The 13,136-nt window shown below is 35.1% G+C and overlaps 2 protein-coding genes and 1 pseudogene across 2 annotated transcripts; 2 read left to right on the top strand and 1 right to left on the bottom strand.

Annotated features, from left to right (window-relative positions):
* The first annotated feature begins 1,274 nt into the window (after positions 1–1,274).
* On the top strand, positions 1,275–5,256 carry LOC8280341 (annotated as a pseudogene).
* LOC107261903 lies at positions 5,187–5,800 on the bottom strand. The gene is made up of 2 exons (XM_015724284.3): positions 5,471–5,800; positions 5,187–5,397 (listed from the first exon to the last, which is right to left on the bottom strand). Exons 1-2 carry the CDS (start codon positions 5,672–5,674, stop codon positions 5,272–5,274), a joined length of 330 nt encoding a protein of 109 aa, XP_015579770.1. The 5' UTR covers positions 5,675–5,800; the 3' UTR covers positions 5,187–5,271.
* A 1,014-nt stretch (positions 5,801–6,814) lies between these two features.
* On the top strand, positions 6,815–10,331 carry LOC8280342 (transcription initiation factor IIA subunit 2). Its single transcript, XM_002527313.4, has 4 exons — positions 6,815–6,970; positions 7,140–7,278; positions 7,375–7,425; positions 9,820–10,331. The coding sequence occupies exons 2-4, from the start codon at positions 7,150–7,152 to the stop codon at positions 9,958–9,960; spliced, it is 321 nt and encodes a 106-aa protein (XP_002527359.1). The 5' UTR covers positions 6,815–6,970; positions 7,140–7,149; the 3' UTR covers positions 9,961–10,331.
* The last annotated feature ends 2,805 nt before the right edge of the window (positions 10,332–13,136 follow it).

The raw sequence follows: 13,136 nt of genomic DNA on the forward strand, positions 1-13,136 counted from the left end.
TCAACCGCTGCCACCCCATTTCTCTCCTTTGCCCCCTTTCTTCACTCCCCCAGGTCCTTCCCACCCCCGAGATGGCCGTAGGTGGGGGTAGAGGTGCCAACAACCATCGCGGGAGTGACCCTGCCTTTGGCAGTGGTCACAGCGTGCGATGGCGCTCGGTCCTCCCCTCGGCCGGGCTGATTCTCGACGGATGGTGAAGGCGTGGCTATCTGTGAGGTCGGGGGCAAGATTCATAGTGCTCCTTCGAGTCTCCTCGCGCTGTATTGTTGCGATTACAGCGTCGATTTTGGGGAGTTCTCCTCCAAGGAGGATCTGTGATCTCAAGCTTTCGTAGCTTGAGTCCAGACCTCCCAGGTAGGTAAAAATGAGATCTTGTTCTGCTCGTCGTTGTAGCTCCTCTGGGTTGTTTGATGGCGGAAGGTAACTCTGCAACTCTTCCCATTTTGTGAGTATTTCTGTTGCATATTGAGATGAGTTTTTGGTCCCCTGTGTGACTTGTGACAACTCTTGCTTGAGTCTAAATATGTGCACGAAATTGTGCTGGTGGCCATATAGGCTCTGCATTTTATCCCAAATTGATTTTGAAGACTCTAGTAAGATACAGAGTTTGGAGATCTGTGTCTCCATGGTGTTTGTGAGCATTGACATGACCAAATGGTCAGTCATTTGCCATTCTTCCATTCTGTCTAGTTCTTCTTCCCATTGGGGCCTCGCCGGTTGTGGCTTGGTCCCAGTGATGAACCCCAGCTTTCTTTTGCCGCTGAGGGCAATGTATGTTGATTTCGACCATTAGAAATAGTTGGAATTGCCTTTAAGTGTTATGTTGGTTAATTTGTCATTTTGAGACATGGCTGGAAAAAAATTGGTAGATGATGGGTACAGGTTAAACCTGCTCTGATACCATGTAGAAAATTGAGATGATGGATTGTTTTATTATATAATTCTGATCTTTTTACAATTGATTGTGTTTGTATTTATATGTACATATACAACGGTAGCCTATTCTACTTGGTTGCCTTGGTATCTCTGTCCAACGTCCCTTTCTTTTCTAAGAAAGGTTGGAGTGGTCTTACCCTGTCACAGGGATGGTTGCTCCCTTTCTCAGGGCCTGTGATGAACTGCCCTGCACAGGCTTTTCTGCCTGTGCAGTGTCTGAGGCCACTCTTTCTTCATTTCTTCTTTCAACACCGTGGTTTGATTAGAAACGAGTACTATTTTTATCAGCTGCTTCTACATAAAAATTGCATGACCGGCAACAACAAGACCATACCGCCATGTCAAGCCAACGAGTGATATTGAATATCCAAGAACGTCATGTAATTAGATTTTCATAAACATTTCTTCTTTATATATATGTTATCGTTTTATAATGGATGGATTGCTCCTCATTTTCTGAATCGTCAGGAAAGAATGACATGTTAATTACAGAAACTGTCATGCAAAAATGTAAGCAGGTGGTAATGGATAACGACATACTCCAAGTCACACTATCAAAACCAGAAGGAATTGTAACTGGAATAAGATTCAATGGAATCAGCAATGTACTTGAAGTTCGAAACGATGAATCTAATAGAAGGTACTCGGCATTTCAAGCATCCTACAGTTTCTTTTTTTAATTCTTTTCTGTGCCTTATTAATTATCTCATGCAAAGCCGAATAGGCTATTGTGTTGGATTATCAGGGTTAATCAGTTCCATGGAATTTTTAGGTACTGGGATCTTGTATGGAGTAAGGAAGGAAGTCCTGGAACAACAGGAATATCCTATGTGTACGAAGAATACTTCATTGATATCAAATTCAACAAATATTTTAGCACGAAATAACGTAATTAATTAGTTAAACGCTGCGATTCAGGATAAAAGGAACAGATTTTAGAGTTATAGTGGAAAACGAGGAACAAGTCGAAATCTCATTCACAAGAATGTGGGATCCCTCCCTTGAGGGCAAGCTTGCTCCTTTGAACATAGACAAGAGGTAATTGGCCTTCTGTTCCAACTTTTGGTTAAAAGTTCCGCGAGTAAAAATGCATCTATTAGTGGATAATAACAATGACTTTTCAGGTTTATAATGCTTCGAAACTCCTCAGGCTTTTATTCCTATGCCATCTATGAGCACTTGAAGGAATGGCCAGCTTTCAACCTGCCACAAACCAGGATTGTATTCAAGCTCAGGAAAGATAAGTAAGCAACAGAATACCTACAACTGCTGCCTGGTTAAAAAAGCTTGAGACTTTCACCATTAAGTTTCAGGTTCAAATGATGCTTAATTTGATTGGAGTAAAGAGATAACAAGAAAGGAGTTTTTGTTTTTGTTTTTTTCTAATGTCTAAATCATTCAAGACAATAGTAAGCTTTTTACTTTTTTCCTTTCTTGGGTAAATTCGGCTCTGTAATCGATGTTGCAAACTCATAACCTCACAGCACTCCAAGACTCCGGTATTCCTGTGCCAAAGCTCATTGGAAAGAGTAACCTTTCTACGATAGATTTTCCTTCAACTTGAAAACTGATTTATTTTGTACATTTTCAGGTTCCACTACATGGCAGTAGCAGATAACAGGCAAAGATACATGCCCCTGCCAGAGGACAGGTTACCTCCAAGAGGCAAACCCCTAGCATACCCTGAAGCCGTCCTACTTGTCAATCCTGTGGAGCCAGAATTCAAAGGAGAGGTACTACTCTTATTGCCAAGAAACAAGACTAAGATCATTCCTTATGTATTTTACCTTTTATTTCCAAGTAATAGTCAAGTGTAAACTTGGGTATCTTTTTAGTTAAGTTCACTCATATATCAAATGGACACATTGATTAGTCTATTGCATTCATTTTTAGTTCTAACTGATTCTTAACCAAGTACAGGTGGATGACAAGTACCAATACTCTTGCGAGAACAGAAATCTCCAGGTTCATGGTTGGATTTGCTTTGAACCACCTGTTGGATTTTGGCAAACAGTGAGTTCCGGTCCGGTGGACCACTCAAACAGAACCTTACCTCTCATGTCGGTCCTACCAATCTTGCCGTAAGTGATGATTTTCTTTTCTTCTACAAATTAGTTTATATCATTATTCTGAAAATTTTCAATTGCTATAGTTTCTGATTTTGGTGACTGATTATTAATGCCAATTATTCAGGAGAACAGGGCGTTTCTAACTTTTACCATAATGATACAATCAGATGTTTCTTAGTGCTCATTATTCAGGAGAAGATATGGTGCTGAAACTCAAATCTGGAGAGCCGCGGAAGAAAGTTTTCGGCCCTGTTTTTATCTATCTAAATACTTTGTTGGATGCTAACGACCCACTTTTGCTATGGGAAGATGCTAAATTACAGGTTTAGGATGAAAGAAGAAAAACAAGTGAATTTAATAATTAAATCAGAATAAGACTCAAAATTTACAACAAGTAAGAACTAAAACTCATTAAGTTTTCAGATGCTAATTGAAGTTCAAAGCTGGCCTTATAGTTTCCCAGCTTCAGAGGATTTTCCATCATCAGACCAACGCGGTAGTGCGAGTGGTAGATTGCTTGTTAGAGACAGGTGAAAATTCAATCTATATGGTTTTGATTGTTAAAAAGATATTCAGATCCAATGATTTGGGAAATAAAATTATTATCAGGTCACAATTAAATTTCTAGTAACTACCGATGATGATTTTCTAGGTATGTTAGTGATTATGATATGCCAGCAAATGGTGCTTGTGTCGGATTGGCACCATCAGGAGATGTTGGATCATGGCAACTAGAAAACAAGGTAAAATGTATTCTAAGTATTTATCCTAATTAACTAAGCAGAATTTAAGACAAAGTAGGAGAAAAAGAACGCATTTTATGATTAACTGTTAAGGAAAAGCACACAGCTGCTAATATTATATTGGAAATTCTCAAGGTTACCAATTCTGGAGAAAAGCAGATGAAGATGGTTATTTTTTCATCAATGATATCCGCACCGGTGACTATAATCTATACGCATGGGTTCCCGGTTTTATTGGGGATTACCGATATGATACAGTCGTTACCATTACTGAAGGTGTTGTTTTCTAAATTTCCAATGAGCCTTGAGCCAGTATAATTTTCTTTTGCTAACTTTTAGTGTTTCTGACACAGTGGTAACGTTTCATTTGGTAATGTAAAAATATGTAACTATATAGCAGGTTGCTATATTGACTTGGGTGATGTTGTATATGAACCTCCAAGGAATGGTCCCACATTGTGGGAAATAGGCATTCCTGATCGTTCTGCTGCAGAATTCTATGTTCCCGATCCTGATCCCAAGTATATCAACAAACTCTATGTCGATCATCCTGACAGGTTTCCTCTTCCTCTTGTGGCAAATAAGTTTCTCCCTGAAATTTACAGTTCCAGAGAGCTGGTTCTTATATAAGTCATATCCCATGAGAGAATAGAAGCTAACTCAGTCCAATGTACAGGTTCAGGCAATATGGGTTATGGGAAAGATATACAGATTTATACCCTGATGGAGATTTGTTTTACACTGTTGAGACTGGTGATTTTAGTAAAGATTGGTTCTTCACTCATGTACCCAGGTTTGGATTCAATCCTCCACGTTTTGTTCACATTGCATCACCAATCGACATTAATAGACCTTATACTATAATATCAGATCAATATTCAGTCCTCCTTTCCCCAATTGAATCCTGATGGGGATAGATGTTAAATTCTATATTAACTGCAGGAAAACAGATGATGGTAACTATCAAGGAACCACATGGCAGATTAAGTTCAGACTTGATACTGCAAATAGGAACGGAACATATACGTTGCAATTGGCACTAGCAACTGCAAATGATGTAGAGTTGCTGGTATAAATTACAATTAGTTTTTCCAGAAGGCACTGAACTTGCAAGTGCATATATCGGTTAATTAACTATAAAGTTATTCTTAAAAAGGTTCGCATCAATGATCCGGGAACAAATCCTCCCTTATTTACAACTGGACTAATTGGACATGACAATACAATTGCAAGACATGGAATTCATGGACTCTACAGGCTTTATAGCATACAAGTGCCAGGTGCTGAGCTGGTGGAAGGAGATAATACCATTTTCTTGCAAATAATAGCCACAAGTCCTTTACAGGGAGTCATGTACGATTACATTCGTTTGGAAAGGCCCTCATCTTTTAATTCTTGAAACCATTGAAAGCTTAAATTGTAATATCACAAATTCATCTAGTAAACTATACATTCACGTTATATTAAGTAGAAATTACAACATAAATTTTATCCATTCTAGAGTATGGGACTATGGATATTAATTACAGAGATTTGTCAAGCTTTTTCTTGATATATTCAGCTTGATCAGCTGCTTCAACCTCCATCTTAGCAACCTGTAAATCAGCTGCAGTTGCTTCCTTCTCATCTCTTGCTGTTATCTTCTTTGCCTGTTATCATGTTCTCAAAATGTTAAAAATTTCAGATGTATAGCACAGTATAGAGTAAGGTATTCATATATACCTGACCAACAAATTTGGCTTTGATATATTGAAAGCTCTCCTGCAATGAAACTGCAAAAGCTAAGCACTCCTTCTTCACGCTTGATATTTCCGACTTTTCTTGTTTTCTATGGGCGGTTGAAGTAGGGGTTGTGGTGTTGATGGTGGTATCGACTGCTGTGTGGGGTGGCGGTGAGGGTGATGAGGATGGCCTAATCTCTTCCATGACGTTCTTCCTTCTCTCTAACTAAACCAAAAGAGTAAACCCCAAGAAAACTGAAAAGGCTGCGAATTAAGACATTTTCCTTTCTTGAGGTTTACACGTCAATGCAGGTGTTACTTTACGTGGTAAGCTTCGAAGCCACCCACGTTTTCTCTGTGTCAAGCGTTTGATGTTGTCTGATAACGAAACTCATGTCATGGGCCTAAAATGCCAAAACTCTGATGATGTTTGAACAATCACAAAATGTTTATCCATTTGGTTCTGTTGTTGGGTCTAACACCACTTTCAGAGGAGTCATGTCATGTAATTGCAAGCTAATCAGTAACAGGAAGGTTAATCTTCCAGGTCCTGAAGAGAGTTTGGTGGCTTATTTGAATTTTCTTTCTTCAGTTTTTCCGACTCCACCTGTTCCAAAAAAAAAAATCTCTTTTAATTTATATACAAATTAAAAAAATTTAATTTTTAATTAATATTATTAATTCGCATTACTATTTCTTTAAAGTACTTCTATTAAAATTTATAATTTTCAAATAAAGTGTAAAGATTTATAATATTTGTATTAATTAATGAAAAGGTATTTGTCAAGTAAAAGAATAAACTATAATTTGAGAGGGATTAAATATTTATTACCCGATAAGTAATGTAATAGGATATATCTGAGGTTCAATCTCATTAACAACAATCTTGCTTTTGCTTTTTCTTGGTTATTAAAATTCAATGTTCTAACCATCTCACATTAGTGATTTTAAAAAATTGAAATTAGCAGAAATTGTTACTGAGTTCTTGAATTTAATTTCTATATGTGAGTAATTTAAATTATTTGTTCATTTAATTATTTTCTTTGCACATTTGAAAAGAAATTATTTGCTTTGCAGATGTACTTGCTATATTGAAATACTCAATTTTTAGGTGAAAAAATAATAAAAGGATTGAAATGGACAGAATAAAATACTTGACACAAAAATGAAAAAGAAAATGGAAACGAGCAGCTAATGGGCCTAATATGGGCACAAATCAGTCAACACAAGAAATAGAAACAGCCCAAAATACAACACAATGGACCTAAACCAGGCAGGCAAACGCACAAAAGAGACAATAGCAGGGACAAAAAAGGTAAATTCAACCTTACCAAATTCATCGCGACTATATATACCCCGATCCTCAAAAACTAGGGTATAAAAACCCCCAAATTCTCTCCGCCCAAAAGAAAATTGTCGCTGAAGCAAATCGAACGTTGAAAGAAAAACTAACTAAACCACAAACTTATAGTAATCCTAACTACATAGCCAATACCAGTCGGTAAAATCAATTTCTCTTCTTCAATTTTGCTTCCAATTTTACTCATTATCTCAATCTTTACACATTTTACAACACTGGTCTTCATGATTCAACACTTCTCTTGTTGTTTCTCTGTAATGACTTGTCTTCCTGGTTTTGATTTAATGCTGTTCTGTGTATGTGTTATCAGATCTTATATAATGGCGACTTTTGAGCTGTACAGAAGATCGACGATCGGGATGTGTTTGACGGAAACCCTTGATGAAATGGTTCAAAGTGGTACTCTTAGCCCTGAGTTAGCGATTCAGGTTCTTGTCCAGTTTGATAAGGTATATATTGTTACACTTGGACGTGATATTTAAGTTTTATGTGTGTGTGATCCTGTTTCTGATTTTACTTTTTTTTGTTTTTTTTGTTTTTTTTAGTCTATGACTGAAGCTTTGGAATCACAAGTTAAGAGCAAAGTTTCCATTAAGGTAATATGCAGTTGAAGTCTCTCACTTTATTATGCTGAACATGACTGATTATTATTTATTTTTGATGTGTTGACATGTGGTGTTGTCTAATAATAATATATTTAATGTGGTTAATGTTAATTGTCTCTATTGATTATTGTTGGTATGCCATTTTTTCTTAATCCTGTTTTTAGTAGAATTTGAAGTTTAATTTAGAACCTAAATACGAACTTGCCTCATGGTCATTTTTTAGATAAAAAAATTTCTCACTAGTCACCACGCCTCTTGTGAACATATCAGGAAACTTCTAGTTGTAGTCTCAATGCCGAGGTGCGTGATTCCATGTTTCTTTATGGATAGTATTTGAATGACCATCGGACTGGTGAGGCTTATTATTTGTCATTTGATGATATTTTCTAGCATGCCTTGATGTTGTATGTTGCTCTAATATCTCATGATCATCACAGATATATGTGTATCTGTGTGCATCACTGCATATGGAACATAAACATGCTAGGTTTAAAATGATACTCAAGACTATTGCTGTGTTGCATTCTATGTGAATCTTAGGACTGTATGTCACTTTGTCCATGTGCATAATAGGATGAAGAGACACCAATTTTCTATAACTGAACCAGATCTAGCTCTCCATTCTATGGTCTTCAAAAACATGTGATGTTCAACTAGGGTTATCAATAACTAAAGTGAACTGTTTGTTGATTCTGCTACCCAAAAGAAAAAGGCATTGCGTCTTGTTGATTATAGTGCAATGGCAACATAGACACATGCCATGCCATCCTTATCTCTATGAATTATTGGCTAGAGAATGCATGTGTGTTTATCACTTTCATTTTTAAAGATGTGACAAAGTGTAGTACCTCTGTAGTTTGATATCGAATCAGTGTTGAGCACTTGTACAGCCTTTCTCATTGCAGCTCTGAGACAGGCTGCAATGTCTTATTGTGCGTGGAACTTCTTGAATATGTATTGAATTGAAGAATTGTACCCTTACACTTGGTAATTTTGATCTATCAAAGTTGATACTTAAAGAATAATTACAGCTTAAATGCAAGAATTTCAGTTGCATACATCTGTATTTATTAGGACTGTTCTACATAATCGGGATAATACATGCTATTTGTCTTAAGACACTTAAGCATACTTTCCCAATTCTTCATGTTGGATTTTCATGTGCTTGTGGCACTATATGACGCTCCCATTTTATCAGTTGGATACCTTTGCTTTCATCATACCCACTACACAATCTTTCAAGTAATTACTAAGCCCATCTAATATTCTAATGTTACATGGACTGCTGCATTGTTTATTAGTGATACAAATATTGAAAATCTGTTGGGTCTATTACTTGCTGATCAGCAATCTGAGTTTGAAATGCTATACCTTCATTAGCTTATTTTTATAAATATTTGCTTCCTCTCTATTGTGTTTAGGGGTGAATTTGTTTTCTAATGATCTTTCTGGTAATTACAGTTAATTATCAAAGCCTTGTAATGTTGCACTAACATCTTTAGCCTCCTAAATCTGCCATCATCTTTTTCTTATCCAGGCTGCTTGGCCATCAGATGGAAACTTAAGTTCATAATTAGTACTGGAAAAATTCTAATGCTCGTTTTCTTATATGTTCCAATGTTCTATGCTACTAAGTCCTTTTTTCTAACTTTTATAGTTTCTAACTTTGACAAGTATCGGGCTTGTGCTAATAATGGGAGAATCTCTGGTCTCCCTTAGAATACAGACCTTGTCACCTTGTAGCAGCAAAAATGTTAGGTAATTTGTTAAGAGTAACTTTGATGGAGTGAAGTTATAGAATAAAAGTGAGGCTGGTACAGGTAGGAGAACTAAAAAAAAGTCATGTGCCACTTGGACGGTTTAATATTTGGGAGGGGTCACTTGCTTTAATGGTTCTTCTATGATATTGCAAATCAATTTACTTCAATTATCTTAATATTGTTTCTGCTTTATGGGAGATTGGCTGTTGAGCTACTCTGGGATAAAGTTGCATGTTGATCACTAAGAAATATGGGAACTAAATAATATTAAAACATTATATTCTAGTGTCTTGAACTCTTTTCTGTAGCTCCTTTCTAGGGATTCCTGGAAAAAAAAAATCAAAGATCTAGGGGTTGTAAAAGAATAGGAAATCTTCTTATTTTATACTTAAATTCGGTCATGCATATGGTTTTCTTTTCTGAATATGTGTGAATTCTTCTGAACATGGCTAAAAATGCCTTATTACCATGAGAACCTAGTTCTATATGCATACACGGAATTTGGGTTGTTAAGGTTTAGACCTGGGGAGTGCTCTAAATGAATCTCCTCAATCTGTACATTGTTGGCTTTGGTCAAGCATTGCATTCAGAGAGGCTGATTAATCTCTGGTTGTATGTATCACAGGGACATTTGCACACGTATAGATTCTGCGACAATGTTTGGACTTTCATTCTACAGGATGCTCTGTTTAAGAATGAGGATTCTCAGGAGAATGTTGGTCGGGTTAAAATAGTGGCATGTGATTCAAAGTTGCTCACGCAATGAGAATCTTACAGATCCATATTTGTCTTTTGGTAGTAGAAGAGTGGATGGCAGGAAGGCAGAACTTGAATCACATTTACCATGAAAGGTTAAGCATTAGTTGTATAGCCATCAACTTTCGTAGCTACTGTTATTTAATGGTACATTTGATAATGGTGCTTGCCTTGTCAAATGTGTATCATCTTTGTTCATGTTATTTCTCTTCGGAGAATTGAGAACAATATGGAGACGGACACATTAACGATGAAATCATGAAAACCACGAAATTTTATAATGTGAAGTGTCTGCGGTTTCTAACATATTTGATTTTTGTATGCACTTGATTGTATTCTAATGTACAGATGTCAATGAGATCAAAGAAATCATTTTCTGAAGTTTTTTCAGCCGTAAGGAATGCTATTATGGATGTATTTTGTGGAACCCATTGAAGGAACTAAAATATTTCCTTTGTTCTTGAATGCATTGCCCTGTTTTATTAATTCTGAAACTCCTCAATTACTCTTCCAGCAGGTTTATCAATTTTTGGCACTGTTAAATCTTTTGAGATAAAATGGGAGACTGGTTTTTCTTTCTTTCTCAAGAATCGTAGTACAATGATAAAACTATTTTTTAATTTTCGGTAACAATATTTGCTTTCTATTTTGTTATATTATATTTATTTATTTTTTAATATTTAGAAATTATATTTTTTATTATCTTATATTATAATTTCATACTAAAAAGTCTTTCGTCAAAATTTTTATTAGAAAATAATTAATTTAATTTAATTTTATATTATTTATTTTTAATTTTCAGTGTAATTAATAAACTATCTATTATTACAGTAAGATTTTTTATTTTAATAAAACTAACTATTATATTTTCTATCTAAAATTAATAATAGTTAAAATATTTAATTAAAAAAGTTTAATTTAATTTTTAAATCTTTTACTTACTCTAGATTTTAGCATACTTTAATTTTATTTAAACTTAAACATTTAAAAATATTTATATTTATTAAAATACTAAAAATCTATAAGAATCTAACTTTCAATTACAAAATTAAGATAAATATTATTTTTGTTGTTAATTTTATTATATTATTAATTATAATTTTAACATTTTCAAAGAAAAGAACTATAATTTTGATAAGGATGAGATTATATCTTTTATTAATCTATTTTTAAATTATATTGACTTTAAAATATAAAGTGATTTTAATATAATAAATAAAATGTACGGATAATATAATATTATAATAAAAATTAAAAAGTAAATAATATAAAACTAAATTTTAATAAAAGAACATTGGATTAGTATTAGTATAACATAAAATTAACTTGTATAATGTAGTAAAACGCTTGTAACAAATAGTAATTATCTCTCAAATTTTTAATTAAAAATAATAGATTTTAAATATTATAGTTTCTATTAAAGATTTCAATAAATATGATTTTAAATAATATATAACAATATTAACTAAAAATTTATATTTTATAATCCTGTAAATTAAAAATGAATTATTTTAATGAATCAATTTCTTTTCGAGTAATTTTTTTGGATCAATTAGAGCACTAAAAAATTGATTTATTCTTAAAATAAATAATTGTTCTAAATATGTTAATAAAAAAATAATTACTAAATGCGTTCCTTTTTTAGAAAAAATCTAAATAGGAAAGATTAGAAGATCTTAAAGTCATTTAATAACCAAGTCAACAAATAACCCCATCCGTGTGAGCGCATTCGTGTGAGCGCATCACCTGGTTTGCAAGGGGTAAAAAAAAAAGCTTTGCAATGTTAGGTAAACACTTTGCCGTGTTTTTTATGCGTGAAACAAACGCATTGTCATATTAATATCGCATCCAGTATACACTTGGCCAAATTAACAATTGCGTGAATTAAAAGCACCGACTAAAAAAAACTACTGTTTAAATCAAACGCAACATTTAACTCTTGCCATTCCCAACCCCTCTCTATAAAAGCAAAACTCTTGTCCTGAATATTCAAAAGCGGGAATTACTTGGCCATGTTTTCACATTTCTGTCTACGACTCTTCGTGGTCTATGAAGAATATAGAAGGTATGGATGGTGATTTAGATTCAATACTTTCTCTTCGTGCCTATTAATTTTGAATGGTCGAAATCCATGTATATTAGCCTCAGTGGCAATAAGGAAACTTGGGTTCATCACAGGAACCAAACACAGACCCAAACTAGAAAGGCCAGAATCCCCGACAAAATAAGAAATAGAGAAAATGGAAGAGTGGCAAATGACAGACCACATGATCATGTCGATGCTCACCAACACAATGGAGCTCCAAATTTCCCGACTTTACATGCTATTGGAATCATCAAAGGCCATTTGGAAAAAAATGAAAGGATTTATACGGCCATCAACAAAATTTCACACACATTTTCAATCTCAAGCAAGAACTATTGCAAATCATACAAGGTACCAAAAATAGTTCAGAATACGCAACAAAAGTACTCACCAGATGAGAAGAACTATAAAATTACCTTCCACCAACAACTGACCCAGAAGAAATACAGAAGAGGGCATAACAGAATTTGGTCTATACTTACCTGTGAGGATTAGACTCAAGCTACGAAGGCTTGAGGTCACAAATCCTCTTGTCGATGGAATTCCCAAAAATTGACGTTGTAATAGCCAATATTCAGCGAGAAGAAACACGAAGAAGCCTAATGAACTCTCATCTTAACCTCGACGTTACAGAAAATCGAGCGTGCTCCACTCGACACCTCAACACCTACGAAGCAGCCGATTCAAGGGTAGGAGAAGGGGAACAACACTAGAGGGACGAAGAGAGGAGAGAGAGGAGAAAGGGAAAGAAAATTCGGTGGGGCAAGCAACAGGCAAGGAAACCCTAATGAAAAGGGTGAAAAAATGATGGGTGAGTCGATATACGATGGGTACGAGGGTTATGAAACAGCCCGACCCGAACCACTAGCCCGACCCGGACCTGAAGGCCATACAGTGACCCGACCCGATCCGACCCTGCCAATCCGACCCGTATTCAACCCGAATCTGACCTAGCAGCAACCATTATGCAATTAACCCAATTGTTGTCTCAAATTCAAGTCTTGGTTCATCAATAATCAAGTGGGTCAGGTTCGGTATCAAATTCTCTAAATTCGTCACTAAAAATTACAAATACATGTCAGAATATAAATAATTGGATT

Source organism: Ricinus communis, chromosome 2, assembly GCF_019578655.1.
Source record: "Ricinus communis isolate WT05 ecotype wild-type chromosome 2, ASM1957865v1, whole genome shotgun sequence".
NCBI classification, from domain to species: domain Eukaryota; kingdom Viridiplantae; phylum Streptophyta; class Magnoliopsida; order Malpighiales; family Euphorbiaceae; genus Ricinus; species Ricinus communis.

What these genes read in the sequence shown, in the direction of transcription:
- LOC107261903 (XM_015724284.3), bottom strand. Translation starts at nt 5,674, where the DNA reads ATGGAAGAGATTAGGCCATCCTCATCACCCTCACCGCCACCCCACACA. An exon ending in AAGCCAAATTTGTTGGTCAG is followed by an intron (nt 5,398 to 5,470) that starts GTATATATGAAT and finishes ACATGATAACAG; the next exon opens with GCAAAGAAGATAACAGCAAG.
- LOC8280342 (XM_002527313.4), top strand. Translation starts at nt 7,150, where the DNA reads ATGGCGACTTTTGAGCTGTACAGAAGATCGACGATCGGGATGTGTTTG. An exon ending in TTCTTGTCCAGTTTGATAAG is followed by an intron (nt 7,279 to 7,374) that starts GTATATATTGTT and finishes TGTTTTTTTTAG; the next exon opens with TCTATGACTGAAGCTTTGGA. An exon ending in AGAGCAAAGTTTCCATTAAG is followed by an intron (nt 7,426 to 9,819) that starts GTAATATGCAGT and finishes TATGTATCACAG; the next exon opens with GGACATTTGCACACGTATAG.